The following is a 19,674-nucleotide window of genomic DNA, read 5'->3' as shown; positions in this document are numbered from 1 at the left end:
GTGGTCACAGGGTCCAATCTTACCCACCGCCCTGCCCCCACTCTCCACCCTCTGTTCTCGGCGATTTTAGGATAGAGCCTGGCTGGAGGGAGATTGGGAGTCAAAGAGAAAGCTTCTGAGCAAAGCTGTCTGTGCTCCAGCCCCAGTGACAGGCAGGTTGGGCTGGCCAGGGCTCTGTGGGGGAGGGAGGGACTCTGGAAAACAAAGGCAGTAGATGGAACTGGAGCAACAGTACAGCAGATAGGTCGCTTGCCTTGCAGGTGACTGAGTTGGTTTGATCCCCAGCATCCCACATGATCCCCCAAGCACAGCCAGGAGTGATCCCTGAGCTCAGACCCAGGAATAGCCCTGACCACTGCGCTGGGTGTGGCAAAAAAAAAAAAGCAGTGAATCTTGACATGTGGCAAGAGAGCCAGGGTGAGGTTTCAGCAGGGACTCTGCAGCCACACGTGGGGAGGCACTGTGCAGAGAAATGACCCTCTCTCCATGATGACCCTCTCTCCATGCTAGAGAAGTGAGGTGCAGGGGTAAAGCGGTGATCAAGTTGGAGAGATAGCACAGGGGCACAGAGCTCACCTAGCATGCAGCTGACCTAATTCACGGCCCGGTACTACATATGGTGCCCCCAGCCCAGTACCACCAGGAGCAATCCCTAAAATGCAGAACTAGGAAGAGTTCCTGAGCATCACGAGTCATGGCTCAAACCTCTACCCCCCTACCTCACTCAAAAAGCAGCAAATTAGGGGCCGGAGTGATAGTACAGCGGGGAGGGCCTTGCACTCAGCCAACATGGGTTCAATCCTTGGCATTCCATAGGGTTCCCCGAGCACCACTAGGAGTAATTCCTGAATGCAGAGCCAAGAATAACCCCTGAGCATTGCCAGGTGTGACCCAAAAAAGAAAAAAAAATGGTAAATGAGAGAGATAGCACACTGGCACTTGCCGCAGGGTTAAGGCACTAGTCTCACATGACCCATTTGACACTGAATAGAGTGCCCTGAACCCACCAGGAGTTCAGGTTCCCTGATCCCTGAGCACAGAGGCAAAAGGAAGCCCAGAACACAGCCAGGTGTGGCCCCCTCTTCAAGCAGTAAAGGGGGCTGGAGCAATAGCACAGCAGGTAGGGCATTTGAACCCAGGTTCGATTCCCGGCATCCCATATGGTTCCCCGAGCACCACCAGGAGTGATTCCTGAGTGCATGAACCAGTAGTAACTCCTGTGCATCGCTGGTGTGACCACCCCCCCTCAAAAAAAAGGGAAAAAAAGCAGTAAAGAGGGGCTGGAGTGATAGCACAGCAGGTAGGGCATTTGCCTTGCACACGGCCAACCTGGGTTCGAATCCCACCATCCCATATAGTCCCCTGAGTACCACCAAGAGTAATTCCTGAGTGCAAAGACAGGATTAACCCCTGAGCATCGCCGGGTGTAACCCAAAAAGAAAAAAAAAGCAGTAAAGAAATATCCTTCTTAATTTCCTCCTCTCCCCCGCCCAGATTTAAATTGAACTTCAGAAAGAAATAGCCCAGCACAGGCTAAGAGGGGAGAATGGAGGAGACTCGCATGAGAATTGAGGTATCTCCTGCACCCCCAGGAATCTCCCTTGTTGTGACCTGTGCATGTTGGGGCACTGAAGCTGTGGGTTTCACCCCAACCCTTTCAAGCTGGGCGCCAAAGCATGTAGTTTGAGTGCGGGGCGGGGTTCCTGGGAGGAGCCCCAGCGGGGAGCAGGGGCGAATGTGCCACTGAGCTTCTGGGAGAACAGGATAAATGGGGTGGTGCAGTGTCCCCCTCTAAGCTCTGGGGGCAGAGCAGAGGGCTGAGCCAAGGAAGTTCCAGGAGGCTGTCATCTGAGGAGAGGATAGTGAGTGACAGGGACAGTAGGGGCCCTACCCCCACATGCCCACTGCTGCTCTTGCCCCAGAGCTGCACCCTGGCCTTCCGGTCACCTCAAGAACTGGACTTCATATAAAGCTTGACCACAAGACAGCCAGAGGTGCTGGGTGGCTCCATTCTCTCCCCACAAGGGGAGTGACAGGGATCCTGTGTCAAAGGGACCCGGTGGGCGTCCTGTAAGACGTAAGCAGAGGCCAGTGCTCTGGGAGCCCCTGATTGGCTTGTGATCAGCACCTGGAAACCGAGGCCTCTGGGTGAGGTGTGACACTTGTTTGAGATTGGGCCTCAAGGACTACAGGTGGAGAGCCCGGCCCACCTGTTGGAAAGGACCCCCAGGGAGGAGTAGGAGCTAGGAGTGCGGGTGTCCGGGATGGGAACTACGGGGTGACCCTGCTCAGGACCTTCTCCAATGCCAACAGGCTGAGCAGCTGGTCCAGCCTCAGTTTCCCTGTGCAGTGAAGGGAGTAGGGTGTCTAGAGAGTTTGACTCCTGGGAGCTCACGGCCAGCTTCTCGCCTCCTCAAAGCTAAGAATGGAGACATGGGGGTAGTGGTGGGGGCGGGGGGGCAATCCTGGCAGTGTGGCAGAACAGCCCAGACAAAGGGAGGGGTAAGGACACGCACTGGGAAGAACAAGTTAAATATGAATGTAGGTCAGGAGGGATGGTCCAGCAGGTAGGCAGGTAGAGTGCTTGCCTGGCAAATGGCTGACTCAGATTTGATCCCTGGCATGTCGTATGGTCCCTCGAGTCCTGCCAGGTGTGATCCCTGAGTGCAGACTCAGGAGTAACTCCTGAGCACAGCTGGGTGTACTCCCCTCCTTGCACTGTAGCACTGTCCTCCCATTGTTCATCGATTTGCTCGAGCGGACACTACTAACATCTCCATTGTGAGACTTGTTGTTACTGTTTTTGGCATATCGGATACTCTCGGTAGCTTGCTGGGCTCTCTGAGAGGGATGGAGGAATCAAACCCGGATCGGTCGCGTGTAAGGCAAATGCCCTACCTGCTATGCTGTCCTCCAGCCCTTGCAAGAAAAAAAAAAAAAGAAAAAATGAATTTATTCAGCACTCGGGCTGGCCCCGACAAGTTACCTCTAAAGTCTGAGAGAGTGGCCCAAGGCTCAGGGCCATTCAGACAGGCTCTTCCCCAGGGCGGTGAATGGTTCGCACTTGTGGTTAAGGAAGGGAGCGGGCAGAGTTACACCTGACAATGTACTCAAGCATGGCAGGGCGACCCAGCACTTAGATATGATCAGAGCAGGGCTGGGAATCACTCTTCCCTGAGAATGGAGATAAGCAAACAGTGACACAGGAATCAGACCTCCCTCATTAACACGGGTACAGGCCCCATAAACCGGGTGCAAGAATCAGTTTTCCCATCACACGGGCAGCATGAACAGGTAGAAAGGGGGACCTCCTGGGCTGGAGCGATAGCATAGCGGGTAGGGCGTTTGCCTTGGGTGACCCGGGTTCGATTCCCAGCATCCCATATGGTCCCCAGAGCACCACAAGGAATAATTTCTCAGTGCATGAGCCAGGAGTGACCCCTGAGCATAGCCGGGTGTGACCCAGAAAGAAAATAAAAGAAAGGGGGACCTCCTGAGATAAAGATGTTGCCAGAGGGCTGGAGCCTTCGAAGTGCTGGGAAAGCACTTACCTTGCATATGACCAACCCGGGTTCAATCCCCAGCACTCCATATGGTTCCCTGAGCTATACCAGGAGTGATCTCTGAGCACAGAGCCAGGAGTAAGCTCTGAGCACTGCTAGGTGTGACCAAAAGGTTACAAAGGATGTTACCACACTCATCAAAACAAAAAAGTGAGGGCCTGTTCAGGGACACACACACACACACACAGAAGCTGCTACTCCCAGCTGCCCCAGAGATGAGGACAGGAAAAGCAGGTGTGCAGAAGAGGGAGTGAGGAAAGGGAGAGATGAAGCCAGCATGGGAGAGGCACAGGGGTTCAGGAGACTCTTCACAGGAGGCAGGAGGTCTGAGGACATCTTTGGGGCAGCAGAATCTGTTCGGGGAGAGAGCTCAGCGCATGCAGGCCAGGCCTGAAATAAGAACCTGGACACCAAGCGTTTGGAGGCTCTCCCTGTTATTTCCTGGGGAGCTGCAGAAACACCCTTAGAGAGGGCAGAGGCGGAGGGCCCTGAGCTGCAGAGCAGCAGAGCAGGAGATTACAAACAACAGAAATGCCCATTTCCACCGATAAACTTAAAGAAAGACCAGGGGAAAAAAACTTTGGGAGAGAGGAGAGAGGGTGGGTCACACCCGGTGATGCACAGGGGTTACTCCTGGCTCTGCACTCAGGAGTTACTCCTGGCAGTGCTCAGGGGACCATATGGGATGCTGGGAATCGAACCCGGGTCGGCCACGTGCAAGGCAAATGCCCTACCCGCTGTGCTATCTCTCCAGCCCCTCCTCTTGGCTTTTGAAAAAGACACACTATTGATCAAATTCATCACCCATTTGTGATAAAAATAAGGCTTTCAACAGAACAGGGATAGAAAAGTCTAAATATGATAAAGTTTAAGTGCAACAAACTTACAGCTCATTTCATATGTTACTGGGCCCGCTCCAGCAAATCGATGAACAACTGGGAGGATAGTGACAGTGACAATTTCATATTTTATAGGGACTGCACCGAATCTTTTTTTTTTTCTTTTTGGGTCACACCCAGCGATGCACAGGGATTACTCCTGGCTCATGCACTTGGGAATTACTCCTGGCAGTGCTCAGGGGACCATATGGTATGCTGGGAATTGAACCCCGGTCAGCCGCGTGCAAGGCAAATGCCTACCCGCTGTGCTATCGCTCCAGCCCCCGCACTGAATCTTTTTTTTTTTTAATTTTTATTAGTGAAACACCATGAAGTACAGTGGTAGACTTACAAATTTTTTGCTTGGGTTTCAGTTATACAATGATCAAGTACCCATCCCTCCACCAGTGCCCATTTTCCACCACCACGGGTCCCAGTATCCCTCCCACCCCCCATCCCCCCATCGCCATCATTTTCTAGAAATTGAGAATTTTTGTCAAGTTTATCTTATTTTGTATTTTAAAAACTAATGTTTCTTATAAAGCTGGTTTCAAAGGTATGTACTTTTAATTTTTTTTATTATTTTTAATTTTTGATTGAACCACCGTGAGCACAGACTGAAACCTGGGTTTCAGTCATAAAATGCAAAGCTTTACCCTCATTTAGTGATATAGGCATATGGGTATTTTTCTTTTTTTTTCATATGGGTTTTTTTCTTATCTTTTGCTGATATGGTGCATAACATTCAGTGAGTTCGAGGTATTGAACCATTCTCGCATCCCTTGATAAATTTCACTTGGTCTCATACATAATCTTTTTTCAAGAACTATGTTCAGTTCTTGAAAACTGAATGATAGCACAGTTCGCTCCAGGGCTGGAGCAATAGCACAGCAGTAGGGTGTTTGCCTTGCACGCAGCCAACATTGCCGACCCGAGTTCGATTCCTCCGCCCCTCTTGGAGAGCCCAGCAAGAGTATCTCGCAGTAACAACAAAGTCTCCAATGGAGACGTTACTGGGCCCGCTCGAGCAAATCGATGATCAATGAGAGGGCCTTTTTTATGTTCAGTTAAGTGAGATTTTTAATTTGAAGATTTTTTTAAATCCATATTTATTAGGGATTCTGCTAATAATTTTTGTTTTGATACTCTGTTTTTGGTATCAGAGTAATGTTGGTTTCATAAAACAAATACTGCTAAAGCTTGTATGGAATTACAAAGTCTTCTGAATGTTGAGAAAAAAATATATAGTAGCTGTGTTTCTTCATTTTATTTTATTTTTTATTTATTTACTTTTTTTGCTTTTTGTGTCACACCCGGCGATGCTCAGTGGTTACTCCTGGCTCTGCACTCAGGAATTACTCCTGGCAGTGCTCAGGGGACTATATGGGATGCTGGGAATCAAACCTGTGTCAGATGCATGCAAGGCAAACACCCTACCCGCTGTGCTATCACTCCAGACCCCTGTGTTTCTTCTCCATTTTGAACTATAGAATTAAGGTAGATTAATCAAAATAGTAAGTCATTAGAAAAAGTTGAAATTCAGATCAATGGAGTAAAATTGAGAATAAGTAAACAGCTAATTTTGACAAACAAGTCAAGATTATGAAATAGAAAAAAGAGGCTTTTTTCAAGCCCATGTTGTTTCTTGAACATGTATATTACTCTTTCTCCTCTCTAATTTTTCCACTCTGGTGAAATCTGTGATCTCTTTTGAGCATATATTTTTCTCTTTATCTCCTCTAATGCTTCTCTAATAAGGTTCTTTCAATAAAATTATTTTGCTTTACTAAGAGAAAAAAAGAGAAAAAGAAACACTATTTATGTAGTAAAACATGAGCTTTTCAGAGAAGGTGCTTCCTTATCCAGGGCAGGGTGAGGCCTCTCCCCCCACCCCCACCTGTTTGGGTACCTCCACCCTGTATCCAAAAACAGTTTTCTTGGAGAACAAGCAAAAGTCCATTTTTGTGACTCTTCGATGGGCAGCTTTGAGAATTTTTTTTGGTTAAAAATATCTCTGCAGGGCTGGAGCAATAGCACAGTGGGTAGGGCGTTTGCCTTGCACGCGGCCGACCCGGGTTTGATTCCCAGCATCCCATGTGGTCCCCTGAGCACCACCAGGAGTGATTGCTGAGTGAAGAGCCAGGAGTTACCCCTGTGCATCTCTGGGTGTGACCCAAAAGGCAATAAAAATTTTTAAAAAAGTAAATACTAGTAAAAATAAAAATAAATAATAAATTAAAAAATCTCTGCCCCCAACCCCATACCAGGAGGTTGGCTATGCTCTGCCCACGGTGATTTTGCTTTTTTGGTTTTGTTTTGTTTTGTTTTTGCTTTGGGGCCACACCTGGTAGTACTCAGGGATTCCTCCTGGCTTCTGCACTCAGCTATGATTCCTGGAGGGGCTTAGGGGACCTTACACAGTACTTGGGGTTGGACCCAGGCGGCTGCCTATAGGAAGCAAGCGCCTTCCTCGCTGTTCTATCTCTTGGCCCCTGCAGTGCCTTTACTACTACAGAAGTGAATTTGTCTTACCTCACATCCCTGCTGTTCAATCTGTCTAGAAACACCCCACCACACACACACCCTGTCTGCTAACTGGCACTGCCTTGCCTCACACTGGCCTGTGCTCTGCTGGGACCTGACAGGGTTGTTGATTCCCCTGCCCCATCTCTGCTCCTCCTAGGACCTTTTATCTCTACCATAGACGCTAACACTTGTGTTAGTGTCAGGGATCTCCTTAGAAAATGGAAACTCTGGAGAGATACTACAGTGGGGAGGACGCTTGCCTTGCATGCAGCCCCAGCACCACTACCCTGAGCCCCACCAAGAGTGATCTCTGAGAAGAGGACTGCAAGTTAGTCCTGAACATCACCTGGTGTGGCCCTCAAAACTCAAATATATAAAAATAAATTTTTTCGGGGCTGGAGTGATAGCACAGAGGGTAGGGCATTTACCTTGCACGCGGCCGACTTGGGTTTGATTCTTAGCATCTCATATGATTTCCCAAGAACCACCAGGAGTAATTCCTGAGTGCAGAGCCAGGAGTAATCCCTGAGCATCACCGGGTATGACTCAAAAAGAAAAAAATTATAATATGTTATATTAATACTAGGCTGGAGTAATATATTGCACAACGGGTAAGGCATTTGCCTTGCATGCGGCCGACCCGGGTTAAATTCTTCCGTCCCTCTCAGAGAGCCTGGCAAGCTACTGAGAGTATTCCGCCCACATGGCAGAGCCTGGCAAGCTCCCTGTGAATGCCAAAAACAGTAACAAGTCTCACAATGGAGATGTTGCTGGAGCCCGCTGGAGCAAATAGATGAACTATGGGAGAACAGTGCTACAGTATTACAGTGCACATTAATACTAGATTATTTGAGGAGTTTTGAGGCCACACCTGTCAGTGCCCAAGGCTTACTCATGGGTCTGTGCTCAGGGGTCACTCCTGGCGGTGCTCAGGGGTCTACATTTGGTACTGAAGATCAAATCGGGTTGACTGCATGCAAGACAAGCACCTTAATGCCTATACTATCTCTCCTACCCTATAATATAGTACTGTATTACAACCAAGCAAGGGGCCTGAGCAATATTACAGCAGGATTTGCCTTGCACACGGCCAAGTGGAGTTCAATCCCCAACATCCCATACGGTCCCTGAAGCACTGCAAGGAGTACTTCCTGAGTGCAGAGCCAGGGTAACCCCTGAGCATTGCTGGGTGTGACCCAAAAGCAAATAAATAAGTAAATAAATAAACACCAAGCAAATTATTGTTTATCAATATCTATTTAAACATTATATTTGTAAAAGGTCTTAATATTATCAGAAAATATTAGTTTATGAGGGAGTTTTCTCTTTATACCTTCATAAAAACAGAAAGCAACATTTTTAGTTCTGGTTTATAAGCATATGTACTAATTCTCCAATAAAACTGGAGTTATGTGGCTAGAGAGATGACTCAATGTGCATGTTTTGTGGGCAGGAAGCCCAGGTTTGAGCCCTAGCACTGTATGGTCCCCTGAGTATCACCAGGAGCAATCTCTGAACACAGAGCTGAGAATCATTCCTGAGTATCGCAGGGGTGGCCATAAAACAAAACAAACAAACAAAAAAAATTCCAGATTCTTCAAAGGAGCTCAATGTTTAGCATTGAAATAGCCACAAAGCACAGATTAATTCAGGTGGAGATCTGGCTAGTGGTTAGAAAAAGTTTCCTGGATTCTCATTTTTTCAAGTTTCTGGAACATTCTCAGGAATTCAGTTATAGACTTTGAAAGTCCTTCTTGCCTGCTCCCCTTGGATGTCCACCATGTGGCCATCGCATAGGACACAGTGAGAAGGGACCCCATTCCCAGTGGGCTCACATCCTTTACTCCTGTACCTCTGGACTGGCTGGTAATTGAGAGCCCAAGTCAGGAGTCGAACTGCTGGGTCTAAAACATGTTCTTGGGGCTGGAGCAGTAGTAGTACAGCAGGTAGGGCGTTTGTCTTGCATGCGGCCAACCCGGGTTTGATTCCCAGCATCCCATATGGTCCCCCAAGCACCGCCAGGAGTAATTCCTGAGTGCATAAACCAAGAGTAGCCCCTGAGCATCACCAGGTGTGACCCAAAAAGAAAAAAAAAAGAACAAAAAAAAAAAAAAACATGTTCTGGGCCAGAGGGAGAGCACAGCGGCTAGGGTTGCCTTGCATATGGCGAACCTGAGTACAATTCCTGACATCCCATATCGTTCCTCAAAAACCACCAGGTGTAATTTCTGGGTTCAGAGTAACTCTGAACTAAGAGTAACTCCTGAGCATCCCGGGTATGCCCCCCCTACCAAAAAAAATGAAAATAAATAAAACTCATGTTCTGGGCTGGGAGATCACCCAGCAAGTAAGTCACTTACCTCCCCAAGCCACAGAGAACCTGTGTGCAAAGTGGGCATGACAGTGAGTGCCTCAAGGCCAGGGGTCTCTGTCACACTACCTGAGTTTATGCCTATGAGTCCAAGTTCATCACCTGCTTCCGGCACATACTAGGGCCCCACGGGTGTAATTGTTCCTCTACCCAGAGTGCCAGAGTGCCAAGCTGGCAGCCCAGGGAGATAGAACAGGAGTTAAGGTACTTGCCTTGCATGCAGCTGACCCCACTTCAATCCATGTCACTGCACGGGTTCCATCAGCATTGCCAGGAATGATCCCTGAGCATAGAGCCAGGAATAAACACTGGGTGTGACTTCAAACCAAACCAAACATGTTTTTATTTATTTATTTATTTTAAAAATTTTTAATAGTGAGACATCATGAGGTACAGTTGCAGACTTACACAATTTTGTGCTTGGGTTTCAATTATACAATGATCAAATATCCATCCCTCCACCAGTGCCCATTTCCCACCACCACGGATGCAAACATGTTTTTAAATGAATATTCTATGTGAGACTGAACCTTATATATATATAGCTCGATCTGTTTTCTCACCTGTAAAAAGGAACTAGATCAGGGGTTGGAGCGATAGCACAGCGGGTAGGGCGTTTGCCTTGCATGGGGCTGACCCGGGTTTGATTCCCAGCAGCCCATATGGTCCCCCGAGTATTGCAAGGAGTAATTCCTGAGTACAGAACTAGGAGTAACCCCTGTGCACAGCCGGGTGTGACAAAAAGGAAAAAAAAAGGGACCAGATCATCATGAAGTACAGCAAGGCTTATCTTTGGCAGTTCTTTATTCAATAATCATAGTGGCTGGCTAGGATAAAGCTGGATACAAGAGGGCAGGATGGTGGAAATGAAAACTCAGCAGTTTTGTTCCTGACAGCAGCTTGGAGCCACAAAAAAAAAAAAAAAAGGCAAAGAAAGCTGCCAGTGCTGGTACACACTTCCTTGCTTCGTTCGACATAGATCTCTTCAGACTCCCTTGGCAGCCTCCTTTTTTCCTAACATCCTGACTGAAGCCTGCATTCAAGGACAAGATTCTGTGTCCTGGGCCAGAACAACCATACAGCAGGTAGGGTGTTTGCCTTGCACGTGGCTGTTCCAATCCTCCACACCCCATATACTCACCTGAACCTCGCCAGGAATGATTCCTGAGTGCAGAGCCAGGAGTAATTCCAGAGCCAGGAGCATCACTGGGTGTGGCCAGAAAAAATAAAAACAAATAAATAAAGCACACCAATGTGCCACAGCATCTACTCCTGAGGGCCTACTGGCAAGTGTGTCTTCCCTACCCAGTATCATAGCACGAGATACTGTTTCTCTCTGGGTTCTTCGCACACAGTCATGAACCACTGGCCTAAATCATAGTAAAATTTGCTCAAAGATCTTGTTTCTAGGCCCAACTCTGCCACTGACTTCTGAGACACTGCAAGAGCTTGGCCAACGCATTGAATTCTTGAGCATCTGTGAGCCCTTGTGGGCATGGGGTGATGGGCCCGGGACTCTTCCTCGCTGGCAAGGCTCAAAGCAGAGAAAGTTGGAGGTAGACATCTGCATGGTGCTGCCCTGCCAGCTGCACAGTGGCAGAGTTGGTCTGCCCTCTGCGGGCTCACCCCGTTCCACATGCCCTCGGCCCATTACCTGCTGCAGGAGGGATGGCCTTCCTTTCTGCCCACTTGTCTCACCGATTTCAGATAACCTCAGGAAGCTCTTCCATAATCTGGACTCACATCCATCCTGCTGAGCTCTGGCCCCACCCTTCCTTGTGTATCCTGGAGCCTAATCCTGCCCCAGTTTATTCGTCCCGTCCCGGGCCAGGCCACAGATCCTGACAGAGGCCTGTTCTCACTGCTAAGAGAGGCAGAGTGGATAAGGCAGCAGGAGAGAGTCAGGAGGATGAAGAAAGGGGCAACCTCCCCACCCCCACACAGATGGACAAAAACACCCCTCAGCACCCCAGCACGCCAGCACCTTTGTCTGTGGGCTTCCGGGGGCGGGCCCAGCCTCTGAGACCTTTCCATGACGTGAGCCTCTGCCAAGGCTGGGGCTGTGGTGGTGAGGTGACACTTCCTGCCAGGGCTGAGGAGAGTTGCTGAGTGAGGCTCTCTTCTTTCTTCACAAATCCTCACACAACTTCAGGTGGCCCATGGACCTTCCCTTGGCCCAGAGAGGCCCGCCAGGTAAGCATGGTCTGAAGAAGCCAGTGGGTGTTGGTGGCAGGGGGAGGGGGGAGAGAGAGGGGGGACAGGCAAATCAAATCGAGACCCCACTCACCCCCTTTCTCTCTCTGCCCAAGCTCCTCTCCAGAAGTAAAGGCACCCTCCAAAGCAGGCTGTCTGGTTGGGTGCCTATGTTCCCCACCCTCCCAAGGGTTCCAGGTCCCCTCAGTATGGAACTAAGGTGACAGGCTGTACTGAATGACTGTTGGGGATACAGGAGTGAAGGCATTGGAGCTTGTGGGCCAAAAGAAGGCCTTTGCCTCCCATCTGGGACTCTGGGCCTTCAGGCCGCTGACCAGTTCCCAGTAAGGCCCTGTGTGCCCTCCTGAGTGCCTGACTCCTCCTCCCAGAGCCCCTCGCTCTGTCCTTCCCACAATTCTTACAGGTCAGGCCTGCCCCTGGCCACCCCAATCAGAGACCCGTGAGGTTCCCTCTGAGCCTGGGAGAGAGACATTCCTCACTGAGAACCCTGCACCCCATCATCACAGGTAGTTACAGAGGTCCTGTCCCGACCTTCAGCACCTTCCTGCCCTTGGTGGACTCGACCCAAAGGCGCTGCCAGGGCGAGAGCTCACTTGGGCCCAGAGCTCAGGCCAAGAAGGCAGAAGAGAGCCCGTTCAGCCCCCGGGCACCTGCTGTCCCTGACGTGGTGAGTGTCAACCAGGGTTTGAGGGCCCTCCTGAACTCCACCCCCCCATGAGGACACAGGTTGATAGGGAGGGGGCAGGGCTAGTGTCCCCCTCATTGCCCACTTGTACTCCACCCTCCTGACAAGTTCACGCCAAGTCCCCGGTGATGGGGGACAGTGCCGTGAGGCGTAGAAGGAGCTGCTCCATCTCTATAAGTGCCTTCATATCTCGGTGCTCCTTGCCCACCCCCTGAAGACCAGCCTGCTTCATTTCAGCCTCCGAGGGACCTACTATAGCATCTCCTTCATCCCTCAAATCAGGTCATGCATGTCTCCATCTAGAAGGCCTCAGTGCTAAGCATAATTTTGTTTTGTCATTGTTTGGAGGTCACACCCAAAAGTGGCAGATGAAGGGCTGTGAGCCCCCACACAGGATCGTATCTGGGTTTTCTGCACGCAGAGAGGCAAAGCATGTGCTCCAGCCCTTTCAGCTAATTCTCTGGCCACTGAGCCGAATTTATTTATTTTTTATTTTTTTATTTATTTTTTTGCTTTTTGGGTCACACCCAGCAATGCACAGGGGTTACTCCTGGCTCTGCACTCAGGAATCACTCCTGGCGGTGCTCAGGGGACCCTATGGGATGTTGGGAATCGAATCCGGGTTGGCCGCGTGCAAGGCAAACGCCCTACCTGCTGTGCTATTGACTCAGCCGAATTTAATAACTCACAGTTACTAGGTTGAAGGCCCTAGGAACTAGAAGGAAGTGATACGGAAGCTCCTGAAACCAAAACAGCCATAGCTAAAGAAATGATTTAAGTTAGACCTTGGGAAGAAGTTACTGAGAACTGGGGCTGGAGTGATAGTACAGCGGGTTGGGTGTTGGTTTTGCATTCAACTGACCTAGGTTGAATCCCTGGCACACCATATGGTCCCCTGAGCCCCACTAGAAGTGATTCCAAGTATAGAGCCAGTAGGAATCCCTGTTACGGAGAATTACACCTTCAAAGAGACTACTAGGACAGGGACAGAGGGCTTCCTCCCAGGCTCAGGTAGCTGTGTGGAGTCCAGAGACTCACTTTAATGGATGCTTGAACTCTTCCTCTATGGAGACATCTCCACAGGCCCTGGTCGCTGCCTCCAACATAGGGGATGCCGGGCAGGCTGAGGAGGTACCTGGGGAAGGAGGCCTGTCCCTAAAGACTGAGACCCGAGCTTGGTTCTGGAAGACCCAGGCCCACTGGCTCCTGAAGCATGGAGAAGCCCCCCCCTGGTTCCATGGCTTCATCACGCGGAGGTGAGTCACAGGGGAAGAAGAGCGACCCAGAAAGGGCAAAGCAAGGCCCTGGGCAGAGCGGGTGAGTCCTGGGCTAAGCATACTGGCATCTTGCAGACCAAAGCGTCTTCACTCACACTTCTCTCCCATAGAGTGGCTTCACCCCAAATCCCTCTGTGCTGTGTCTCCCCTTTGAGCTCAGGTCTCCCCACTGAGTTCTCAGAGATTTCCCTTCTGTCCCTGTCTCTCCACCTATCTCTGGTTTTCTTCCTTCCTTCCTTCCTTCCTTCCTTCCTTCCTTCCTTCCTTCCTTCCTTCCTTCCTTCCTCCCTCCCTCCCCCTTCCCTTCCTCCCTCCTTCCTTCCTTCTTTCCTTCCTTCTTTCCTCTGTGTTTTCCCAGCTTCACTTGTGGGGCCTCCCAGCTCAGTGCTGAGCTCCTCTCTTAGTCTAGTTGGTCACCATCCCTGCTGTAGCAGCCCCAGACAACCCCAGACAAATGGCAGGAGGGGCGTGGAGGAGGCGAGGCAGCTCCTGTCTCTGCAGCCTCCCTCCTTCCTATGTCTACCCTTCTCTAGACCATTCTCCAGCTAGCTCGTTCCAGGTTGGGGTTCCCCCGGAGAACAGGGGACACAAAAGAGCGAGGATGGGACAATAAACACAGCACTGGTCTCCCCTCCGTTGCCCACAGGGAGGCTGAGAGACTGCTGGAGACTAAGCCCCAGGGATGCTACTTGGTGCGATTCAGCGAGAGTGCAGTGACCTTCGTGCTGACTTACAAGTGAGGGGTGGGGCTCAGCGTCCAGGGGCGGGGCTTCGGGCGACGTGGGCGGGACCAGAAGGGGCGGGGCTTGTGGTTATGCTAATTAAGGTGGGGTTTGATGTTGATGGAAAAGAGCTCAAGCCCACCCCAGGCAGGTGGGAGACCCCGTCGAGGAGCAGGGAGATGTGGTAGGGAGAGGGAGCGCGTCTGATGACAAACCGCGCCCTCCAGGAGCCGGACTTGCTGCCGCCACTTCCTGCTGGCCCAGCTGGGCGACGGGCGTCACGTGGTGCTGGGTGAGGACAGTGCCCACAAGCGCCTGCAGGATCTGCTGCTGCACTACACCACCTGCCCGCTCAGCCCCTACAGGGAGACGCTCACCCAGCCTCTCGCCCGCCAGGTACGCAGCCAGCCTGAGCCCTGACCCACCCCGGGCCTCAGGACCAAGGCCAGCTCCCCTTCCCACGGAACCTAGTACAGGATTTCCCTGTACCAAGCACTTTTTTTTTCTTCTTTTTTGGGTCACACCTGGTGATGCACAGGGGTTACTCCTGGCTCTGAACTCAGAAATTACTGCTGGCAGCGCTCGGGGGACCATGTGGGATGCTAGGAATCGAACCCTGGTCGGCCGGGTGCAAGGCAAACACCCTCCCTGCTATACTATCGCTCCAGCCCCACCAAGCACTTTCTGACTCCAAAACCGCATACCCAACCTTGCCTCCTTCGTCCATACTTCCCAATTCTTCAAGAAGCCCTTGGAGGCGGGGCAGGGATGTGGACCTTAAGACATCTCCAGGTCACACAGTGACAGGGGGTGAGGCTCCCTGGCAGAACCTAACAGGTACCAGGTGCTGTCACATCCCTAGGAATAGAAGCATAAATGGATCTTTGACTCACCAAGTTTATTCATCAGCAGCAAAAAGACAAATAGTAGAAATGAAGCCAGAGAACATGTGAGAGAAAATCAAGTAGGCTTCTGTTACAGAGGATACAGGCTAATGCCTGGGTCCTTGGAAGCTGTGTACAGAGGCCAGAGAGCTAGTACAAAAGTGCTTGCACAAAGTTTCCCTCCCCTGCATCCCATGTGGTCCCCTGAATACATCCAGTAGTGATCCTGGACAGAGAATCAGAAGTCCTGAACACCACTAGATGCGGTCCCAAAACAAAAGATACATACTAGTACACATACCATCAGATATCTTCAGTGTTACAACAGAGTAGTAGCTCTTTGTTTAACAGCCCCTGTAGGTATTTCTCTGTGGGCTGCAGCAGTCTAGAAATAAGGCATCTGTTACTCAAATGCTGCCTATGCAATACCTATCGATGTTCGTATATACATACAAACCTTAGCTGTTTCTTCTATCTGAATGGCTACTCTTCATATAAATGACACTTAAAATAACCAGTAGAACAGTTTTGATTATCATCCCTCTCCCCCTGACTTCCTCTATAACAGTTCCATTGAGTTCAGCCGGTGGAAATGGAGTCAGGAAGTGCTCCCCAAACATTCAGGCAGCTCTGCAGGAACACTGTCCACAGACCAGCCTTTATACCAAGGTGGTGCACCAGAAATTTTCAATCTTTCTACATTTGTCACCAATGGCTGAAGACTGGGGATTGGGAAGTTGATTCTGAGAGATGCCATGGCATGAGCTGAGGACCTGTCAAGTTTGGGAGGGGAAAGATGGAAGTTACCATAATGTTTCAGGTGACTGCAGCCTGGAGTAAGATGGTAGAGGTCTGGGGCTGGAGAGATAGCACAGCAGGTAGGGCGTTTGCCTTGTACACGGCCGACCCAGGTTCGATTCCCAGCATCCCGTATGGTCCCCTGAGCACCGCCAGAAGCAATTTCTGAGTGCATGAGACAGGAGTAACCCCTGTGCATCGCCAGGTGTGACCCAAAAAAGAAAAAAAAAAGATGGTAGAGGTGGAATATTGGGCCTGTTTTGAAGGTGGTTTGGGTAGGACCAAATGTGGAGTGAGAAAAGATGGAACTGCCACTTACTGAGATAAGATGAGAGCGTGCGAATCTGACCTTCAGTTCCCCGGGCACAGGCCAAGGGCTTATTCAATAGCCACAGGGAGAAGGCAGTAGGCCGCGGGACCCTGCTATTCTGCAGCTCAAGACTGTGTGAGCATGTGGACGAATTGATCCTCAACCTGTCAGAAGTGTGAAGGGTCACTCAGGATTGAGCACGCATGGAAAAGACAGAAATACATGTTCACTACTAGAGTTTGCCAAATGAGGGGGAACCTGCAAAGGAAACAAAGACACCAGAGAGGTAGCACAAGGGTTCAGGCATTTGCCTTGCACACAGCTGGCCTGGGTTCAGTTGCTGGCACCACATATGGCTCCCTCAAGCCCCACTCTGCCAGGAGTGATCTCTGAGCACAGAGCCAGGAGGAAGCCCTGAGTATCTCCAGGTGGGCCCCCCCCCAAAAAAAAAAAAAAAAGTAAATCCAGATCCAGCTGTCTCCAGCTGTCTGGGAGATCAATTCCTATGCCAACTATTTCTAGGATAAAGACTTCTAAGGCCTTGTTGCAATTTGCAACCATAGTCACAAACAGAGTGTCCCAGCTGTGCTCCTGATGAATCAAGTTTAATGCTAGATATGACCTAAGAGCAGCACTGCCTCCTCCTAACCCTCTCTCCTTGTCATCTCCAAGCCCCTCCTCGCCCAGGAAACCCTGCCAGAGCATGATTCTGTGTCTCCCTCCCAATCTCCACGTGGTCCTGATCATTTTGTTTGTCTGGATCACTCCACCCCACCCTCCATCCAGCCTGTCAGGCTGCCGCAGCCTTCAGGCCCCTTCTCTCCCAGCAGACTCTGGAGCCCACTGGACTTTCTTTAAGGACTGAACCTGACTCCAGAAGCAAAAGTCAGGACGCAGAGCCCCCATATAGTCCAATCCTCAAAAAGGAGCAGCCCGCAGCACCCACGCAGAAACAGGGAGCAGATGAGCCTAAGGAGGTATTGGGCTAGAGGGACTTGAAGGAGAGCATGAAGGATGGGAGTTGGGGCAAGGGGCGAAGTCTTGGGGAGGGGCCCACTGTGTGTGGGGGGGTCTTTGGTCAGGGCAGGTCAAGGGTGGGACTAGGGACAGAGTCTATAGTGAGGAGTGGGTCGAGGGGCAGAATCTGATTTGAGGGGTGGGCCCAGGGGTGAAGTCTGTTAGGAGTGGAGGGGTCCTTGGGTGGAGCCTCAGGCTAAGCCTTAGGGCTTCCCTGACCAATGGCCCTCCCTGCCTCTCTGCCCTCCCAGCCACCCAGGCCCAAGCCTCCCATCCCCACCAAGCCTCAGGTACCCCCGGAAGTCTACACCAGCCACGCTAAGAGACCCCACCGGGCTCCGCGCTGCAAGCCCTCCAACCCCATCTACCACGAGCCTGAAGACCCTATCGACTTCTATGCCATGGGCCGGGGGAGCCCGGGAGAAGCCCCTGGCAACATTTATTCTGAGGTGGAGATAGGGACACCTTCCAGGGGTGAAGACCAGACGACAGTCCACCAGCATCCAGCCCTACGGAAGTGCCGGTCCAGGCCTGTCTCTGGAGGCCAGGTAAACAGGGGTTCAGGGAGCACGAGGATACCCTGAAAGCTAGGCTGGACAGCTGAGAGACGGCTCAGCCTAGACACCAAGTCAGGGTGATATTCAGTTGAAATGAAAGACAGGAACAGGCCCCAGGCTCCTTCCAAGGGCCACTGGTTCTAACACACGCTGCCCCCAAGAAGGCCTTCCAGAATGTCTGCTTTATTTTGTGTGTGTGTGGGGGGGAGCGGTAACACCCAGACATGCGTAGGGGTTACTCTTGGCTCTGCACTCAGGAATCACTCCTGGTGGGCTCGGGGAACCATATGGGATTCTGGGGATCAAACCTGAGTTGGCCATGTGCAAGGCAAGTGCCCTACCTGCTATACTGTTGTTCCCCCGCCCACAGAATGTTTTTCTAAAGCCACTGTCTGACCCTTGAGGTCCTCCAGTCTTGGATCAGGGATCCCCACCTCCTCAGCTGTCCTTCCAGCTGTTCCCATCCTCCCAAACCAGTCACATTTCTCCAAGCACCCTGAGTGTGGCTCTGCCTCCAGCTTGTCTCCACTTCCTGCTCACACACCCTCCTGCTGCCCCATACTGCCCTTCTCTGGAAGGACCACCCAGCCCTGACCAGAAGCCGGCCCCTGTGCTAAAGACACACTGTCACGGTCCCCATCACCTGGGACATGGCCCCCCTGATTCCCGAGTCCCAACATAAAGGGAGTTACTGGGGGCGAGGGCTGGGATACCTCGGTTTCCAGAGCATCTGAGACAGCTGCCAGCACAGAGGTTTTAAGGAAATGTTGAGTGAATAATGAATGAATGAATGAATGAATTAGGCCATTGTTTGTTGATACCAGATGCTTTGACCTTGAGACTGCAGAGCAGGAACTGTGATTATGCACCTTCCTTCTCTCTGCAGAATCCAGGTGTCCAGCAACTGTGCTCTGAAAACTCTGTGGCTAGACCGGGGCCTCCACTGCCCCATCAGCGCCAGCCCCGCTGGGGATACACTCTACCCCAAAATCTTTCGAAATAGGTGCTTCAGGAGGTCAGACTTCTTTCCCCCTCAGGCCTTACCTGCAGTTGGTGAGTGAGCTGGGGAAGGAAAACCTGGAACATGAGGTCCAGAGACCTTCACACATACATACCTGTCGCCCTTCTCAAGAAATGTGGATATTCCACACGGCAGGGAATCAGCACTGAGAGGACCTCAGCCATCATCTATCGCAAGGACGGCAGAAAGATGTCACCTCGTATGCCAGCTCCCATCCATTGGTTGAGGCTACCCAGAGCGCTGCTCACGGAACGATATTAAGGTCATATCTAAACTCAGCAGAAAAGAGCTGGTGATTGATTATTGATGTCTGCCACGGGAGCAGGGGGGAGGAGGGGCAGCGTTCCACTTGCCCTTGTAGATCAAGTCCAGCTCCCTTGCTGAGCGAATAAGGCAACAAAACCAGAGGAGTCTAGTAACCGGCCAAGGTCAACGGCTCTTGATTGCCCTCCCTGTTCAGTGCTCTGTTCCTCCCACCACACCTGCTAATTCACCACAGGGGATGTCCGCAGTTTCCTCAGAGAGGAAATCTGGCTGCTTTCATGAGTTCTGCCATATTTGGGGTGGGGGCGCTTGTCTCCCTCCTCTGAATCCCCCTGACAGGTCTGGGCTCCATCCCAGAGAGGAACAGTTGTGGAATCTGTTTCTACCCTGTTTCTTTCCCCAAGTTCCCCAGTGGCTCTGTGCACTCAGTGGTCCTCTAAGGAACGGGCTAGGGGCGCCCTCCTGCCTTCCGTGGCCCTCCTCCTCCTCCTGGACTCTCATTTCCTCAGCCTCCTGAGCCTCTGTGCCTGGGCCCTGATCCAATGCTGCTGTTGTCTGAGGAATGGTTTGGCAAGAACAGATGTTAG

The 19,674-nt window shown here is 51.1% G+C and overlaps 1 protein-coding gene across 1 annotated transcript; it reads left to right on the top strand.

The window, feature by feature from the left end:
• Window positions 1-11,497: 11,497 nt before the first annotated feature.
• SH2D2A (SH2 domain containing 2A) lies at window positions 11,498-19,674 on the top strand. Its single transcript, XM_056122812.1, is given in 9 exon segments — window positions 11,498-11,531; window positions 12,059-12,219; window positions 13,309-13,493; window positions 14,161-14,250; window positions 14,464-14,632; window positions 17,059-17,205; window positions 17,497-17,793; window positions 18,689-18,817; window positions 19,597-19,674. Coding segments are annotated over 9 exon segments (1,290 nt in total).

The sequence above is a fragment of the Sorex fumeus genome, unplaced genomic scaffold, assembly GCF_029834395.1.
Source record: "Sorex fumeus unplaced genomic scaffold, SorFum_2.1 ptg000047l, whole genome shotgun sequence".
Classification (NCBI taxonomy): Eukaryota; Metazoa; Chordata; class Mammalia; order Eulipotyphla; family Soricidae; genus Sorex; species Sorex fumeus.
Note: the sequence above shows the minus strand (reverse complement) of the source record. Positions and strands in the feature narration are given on the sequence as shown.